The 5684-nt window shown below is 37.4% G+C and overlaps 1 protein-coding gene across 2 annotated transcripts; it reads left to right on the top strand.

Moving 5' to 3' along the window:
• The first annotated feature begins 1483 nt into the window (after positions 1-1483).
• On the top strand, positions 1484-5524 carry rmdn1 (regulator of microtubule dynamics 1). Of its 2 annotated transcripts, XM_037756439.1 has the most exons (10): positions 1486-1691; positions 2060-2165; positions 2586-2670; positions 2956-3115; positions 3585-3674; positions 3762-3817; positions 4212-4299; positions 4467-4497; positions 4635-4768; positions 4937-5524. In XM_037756439.1, the coding sequence occupies exons 1-10, from the start codon at positions 1557-1559 to the stop codon at positions 4976-4978; spliced, it is 927 nt and encodes a 308-aa protein (XP_037612367.1). In that variant the 5' UTR covers positions 1486-1556; the 3' UTR covers positions 4979-5524. The 2 variants fall into 2 exon arrangements, with proteins under 2 accessions (XP_037612368.1, XP_037612367.1); XM_037756440.1 differs by lacking the exon at positions 2060-2165 and having other exon boundaries at positions 1484-1691.
• Positions 5525-5684: the final 160 nt, after the last annotated feature.

Genomic DNA, 5684 nt, shown 5'->3' with positions numbered 1-5684 from the left:
GAGTTTGGTTGTTTCTGTCACGACTACATATGTGGTGGGACAGACTCTTCCGGGGTGCATTCAAGAAATACATGTCGAAGCAGTCATTTAATGTTCACAATTTAAGATGCTGTGAAAGCTAATTAACATTAAAACATCACTGTTTCATGTTAGATATGTTAGATGTATATGTTCATCTAGATGTTAGAGCATGAATTTATTTATTTTTGCCCCTTTTAGACGATAAAAAACTTAATTTCATTTCATTTCAAAATGTATTTCGAACATGTAGAATACAAAGAACAAAATAAAGAAAAAGACTGATCATACCAACAAGTGGACAGTCAGAAACAAATAGTATTTACATACAATGAAAAGCGTAAGAAAAATAAATTGTCAAACACTTGATGCCTTGATTTACATATTCGAAAAAGAGTGAGAAGAAGTACAAACTTATTTAATCCCACCCCTTCTCCATAAGTCAATTATTAATTATTAACCAGCTTCCTTATTCAGCCATACATATACTCTAATTAAATTTACCTGAATTTGTCTAACTATAATTATTATTTATAATTATTCTAAATATAATTATTACCTTTAATCTGTGTCATACAGAAATATAAATCAATTACTGATATAATTATCCTTATCAAAATATAAATTTGTTATCAATCCAGAATACCAATTCATTACTTATAATATAGCTTAATCATATTGACTATTTCATATTTCATATAATGTCCGGTGTTAGCTTAAGGGTTTGATCTGCTCTATGGTATTTCAGTTTCAGTTCAATGTGTGGTGACATGCAATGTGACATACTGAGGTTGTGCTAAACGACGGTCTTAAAGTGGAAAAATAGGAATTAGAAAATATTAAGGATACAACTTCTAGATGTATTGTAAATATGAGTTGCTGTCTTGTAATTGCTTTTCCCCATGTTGTCCATGTATCTGTTTTTATGTTTTTTATTTTTTCCCACTCACAATGTTGTTTGGTTACGATTGCCCAGAAGCCTTTATAGATATTTAAATATATAACCTCCTCACAAACACTAACCATACACCTCCACCCAACACACACACACACACACACACATTTGTTTTTTTTTATATATTTACTGTATTGTTATTGTTGTTATTATATATATCTTGTCCTAATTGTTTGTTATCACTATTATGTAGTCATATTATTTCTTTATATTAATCTTGTCTCTAGGTGGAGGCTTCAGATAAGCCCAGTGGGTTTTTTGCCTCTTCCTGCACTGTATATTATTATTTATTTATTTTTTGTTATGTTGTATAGTCTTAAATTGTGCAAAACAAATAAACAAATAAATATGAGTTAAAATTTAACTACACATGTAACAGTTTTAAGGCAAACTATACAATCAAATTTAACCTAGGTGTTGGTGTTAGTCAAGAGACAAACATCCCAAATTATTGTCCTTTTTGTAACGTTTTGTGTTCGTGCTCTTGAATGTTCCTTGTTGTGTATTTGCTGAGCAGCCTGTGAGCTTTAGTTTGAGGTGTGATGGTTAATTCCTGATCAGTGAGCGTTTGGGCTTTGACACAATGGCTGGAATAGTGCTAGGTCGATGTGTCAGCAGGACTTCACTGTCAGCACTTGGTGGAAAAGGTGTCAGAATCAGAGGGACAAACCTGCACTACTGGACACCTCTAAGAAGGACTGCTGCCACTGCTCTGACTGTAAATAACTATGACTTTTATAATACTCATTGGACAGTGTGGTTATCTTTCACTTTTGCATACTACTTTGGCTTCCTCACAGAATTCATACTTTGGAAGAACAATGGTGCAGCTGTATATCATAGTCCAATTCAAACTATGTGCCATGACCTGATGCCTCCATGCTGCTTCTCTGGAGGTGTCAGGTTACCTTAGGTCAACTGAGACTGATCATTGAAAATAGTAGCCATCAGCCAGACATTTTCTTTACTAAGAAAACTACTTAAATACTACTTAAATTTTACTTTCACTTTACTTTACTCTGTGAAGTAGTCCCCTGCATATGTTTCCTTATTGTGTCTTTATGTCCCTTCCTTTCTTGTGTACAGGGTGGGAGAGCTGCACTCCTCCTGGGGCTTCCTGCACTATCCTATCTAGGTTATGGAGTTTATCACAGAGCGCAGAGTTCAGCTGTGGTCTACGCTTTGGAAAAAGGTAGTTGGCACACTGTGCTTAGATGTGAGGAATCATTAAAGTACATATTTTGGAAAACAAACCTGTGCTGTTATTGGCTGGGGGTTACTGCGGGTTGCTGAAGCCCAGAAGAGTCTCGAACCCAGAAGAAAGTAGAGGCAAAGGGCAGGGTCTCTGTAAATACAGACACCACCAAACACTGCTAATGGGTCATAAGTGATGATTGAGAGGGATTATTTTTGTATCAGTCTATACATTGTTTTTTTTTAGGTAATTCTTGCATATTATACCTTTTGATAAACACATACTTGAGTTTGTTCACTGAGCACTTTAAGGACAGAGTGAAGGAAGATGAGAAAGACAGAGTTGAGGTTTAGCCTAGTGAATTAGGACCTAAAACCTTTTCTGGCTGATCTTGCTGTTGTGTTTGTGTCTATGCAGGTGAGGTTTTGGAGCAAGCCGACTACTTGTACAGCTGTGCAGAAACAGAGAAGCTGTACCAGCTGCTGCTGCAGTACAAGGACAGGTAAGGACAGAGTTCAATCACACTGTGGCCATAACAACAACCAACTGTTCTCTGTTCTCTTTTCATATTTTCTCCTTCTGTTCTCACGATAAGTTATCAGAATGTACCCTGTATTGGTACATTGTATTATTTATTTGATATTTTTTATCCCTGCTCATTTTTTTATTGTAAATTGAGTGCATTGCCCTCTGCCAGAGTGTCTTTTTGTATCCCTAGACAGCACCAAAGTTGAACATTTAATACACATTGTGAGTTCAAGTTGTGATTTTGTTTCCATCCATCCAGCGATGACGCAGAGTTCCTTTGGAGGCTGGCCCGGGCTTCTCGTGACATGTCCCTCCTGCCCAACATGGAGGCCGAACGGAAGAAGCAGCTGATATTTGAGGGCTTTGAATATGCAAAGAAAGCGCTGGAGAAGGATGAGAAGTGTTTCGCAGCGCACAAAGTAAGACACTGATTCTATTGAGGAGGCACTACTGATCCACCTCCATCACGTCTGCTTTATCAGTGAGAGATACACATTAACACATTAACTAACAGCAAAAAAAAATATTCCGACAGGTTAACCCACCATCATCTAACAGCACTATACATAAATATCAACCAAACATAAACATAAAGTTCCAGGAGATATCCCACAATGGAAAAACAACAAATATACAAACAATACAGAATTCCGAACAAGACATGTTTCCAACCACATAATCTAATCTAATCCAATAATCTGTGTGTCACGATGTCCTTGTCTTTGGGGCTTTTATCATGAGTATCCATGACAACCACAAAAAAAACAAACAGTTTGCATCCATTTGCACCTGCAGGGTGTTGCCAAGTTTAACAACACATTACGACACAGGGCAGTGTTTTTGAAAAGAGCTTTAAAAGTTGACCAAACTCTTCCTTTCCTGACACAGTGGTATGCAGTATCTCTCAGTGATGTCGGGGAATACGAGGGAGTTAAGGTGAAAATTGGAAATTCCTACATCATCAGGGAACATCTAGAGGTGAGAGGGCATCTGGGTCAATGTCATATTATCATTGTGTCACATTTTAACTGTATTCTGAATTGAAACATGTCGCTTTTTCTCCAGCGAGCCGTTGAGCTCAATCCCAAAGATGCCACTTCGTTACATATTTTGGGCCACTGGTGAGTTTTTTTTTTTTACTGTAGCAAACAAAAGGTGTGAAATGTTTTTCTTCAACACAGCTGCTTCAGGGGCATCTGAAAGTTCAGTACACATCAAAATCAAACATGGATATAAACCAGTTTGGCTGGATTGAAACAGTGTGTGCATGAGTCTTAAAGATGCAAATCTGTACCGTGTATTCTTTCAGAGGGGAAATCATATTTTTGCTGTTTTGGAGCAAAAACTGCACTTGTCAATGGTGTTGCACTTCCACTTGTTCACCACTAGAGGTTAGCAGGGTAAAAAATGTGACAGACTACAGTTGTTGCTATTGTGCCAAGTAATTCTATTATATATTATTAGAGCTTTAAGTCACTAAGGCTTTATTATTCAGGGAAATCTTCTCTCTCTTAGGTGCTTTGCTTTTGCTGAGCTGCCTTGGTATCAACGCAAAGTGGCGGCTGTCATTTTTTCATCACCACCCATGTCCACATATGAGGAGGTGAGGACTGCTCGGTCTATATCGCTCTCTGCCTTTGTTTTTTCTACTAACTGCACACCTGCCTGTTAAAACAGCTTCAGGCTGAAATGACCAGTTATTTGTCACTTCTTAGTTTGAGCTTGGAGAGATGAACAACATCTTCACATGTGTTTTTCTGCTCCTCTCAGGCTTTGGAGTTCTTCCTGAAAGCTGAAGATGGTAAAACACAGTATATCATAAAGTCCCTGAGGCATTTATTAACTGAAAAACTGCTAAACTTGAGTTGGCTGAAGCTTGCAAATGGTTTCTTTAAAGGTTTAAAATGCATTCGACTAACATAGATTTCTGTGTGTCAGTTGATCCCAACTTCTACAGTAAAAACCTGCTAATGCTTGGGAAGACCTACATGGGCATGAAAGACAAAGAGAAAGCACTGCTCTATCTGACCAAAGCTAGAGAGTACCCTGCTCACACACTGGAAGACAAAGAGGTACGTACATTAAGACTACTACCGTTTGATTTACTGTTTTCACAACAACTCAACCCAGATGTAATATAGTTCTGTGAGGAAGATGTTGAAAGACCTTAAGGATGCATGAATCGTACATGCTGGTGTGAACATACTCGGTAGATTTACAGTATATTTGTTCCTTTGCAGGTCCATAAGGAGGCTGTAGACCTCTTGAAGAAACTTGGATGAAGTTATTACCACCGATTGGAACATGAGGCATTTGCGGACATTCGGACTGTAAATAATTGCTAACAAATGTTTTTTTTCCATCTGCTTGTGTAATTAATACAGCAGAACCGTGTTGGATCATTTAGAGTTTTAGTTAAATTAAAACTACAACAGGATCATCGTTTGATATTGAAGTAGTGAACAGGATGGTCTCCGTGTATCTATTCATGCCTGTATCCCCTTTACACTGACTTTTCTCTGACATCCATCTTGTGTTCTGAAAACGGAGGAGACGCCACGAAGAGAAATGTGGGACAGTGAAGCATACAACCGATATTATTCTGTATGGGAAAAAGTTGCATGTTGAAAATTACAGTGGTTAAATAAAAAAATGTAACAACTTTCATCACCAAACTGTATCTGTTTAACAATAATTGAAGCACTAGTAGCTGGTTTCTCAAATCAAATGTCAGTTATAATCAAGTATACACATTTACTATGTTTAACCTGGAATGCAGGTTGTTTTGTTTTTTGAGATCAAAATAATAAATCTTGGCCACAAATGCATCTTCAACTTTTTTTTTTCCCCAGCATAAGGTGAACTGAGCCGGTTTAATGAGACCATAGTAAACACTAATTGTTACTGCTGTGATTGCAATTGTTATATTACTGTTAAAGGGACTATTTGTAACTTTGAAGAAATGCTTCTTAACAGCGACACCTGTGG

The sequence above is a fragment of the Sebastes umbrosus genome, chromosome 21 (assembly GCF_015220745.1).
Source record: "Sebastes umbrosus isolate fSebUmb1 chromosome 21, fSebUmb1.pri, whole genome shotgun sequence".
Classification (NCBI taxonomy): Eukaryota; Metazoa; Chordata; class Actinopteri; order Perciformes; family Sebastidae; genus Sebastes; species Sebastes umbrosus.
Note: the sequence above shows the minus strand (reverse complement) of the source record. Positions and strands in the feature narration are given on the sequence as shown.

Excerpts from the sequence above, each read along its gene's own strand:
- rmdn1 (XM_037756439.1), top strand. The coding sequence starts at position 1,557 with ATGGCTGGAATAGTGCTAGGTCGATGTGTCAGCAGGACTTCACTGTCA. Across the intron at positions 3,675-3,761 it reads TCATCAGGGAACATCTAGAG|CGAGCCGTTGAGCTCAATCC; the intron begins GTGAGAGGGCAT and ends CTTTTTCTCCAG. Across the intron at positions 4,769-4,936 it reads ACACACTGGAAGACAAAGAG|GTCCATAAGGAGGCTGTAGA; the intron begins GTACGTACATTA and ends GTTCCTTTGCAG.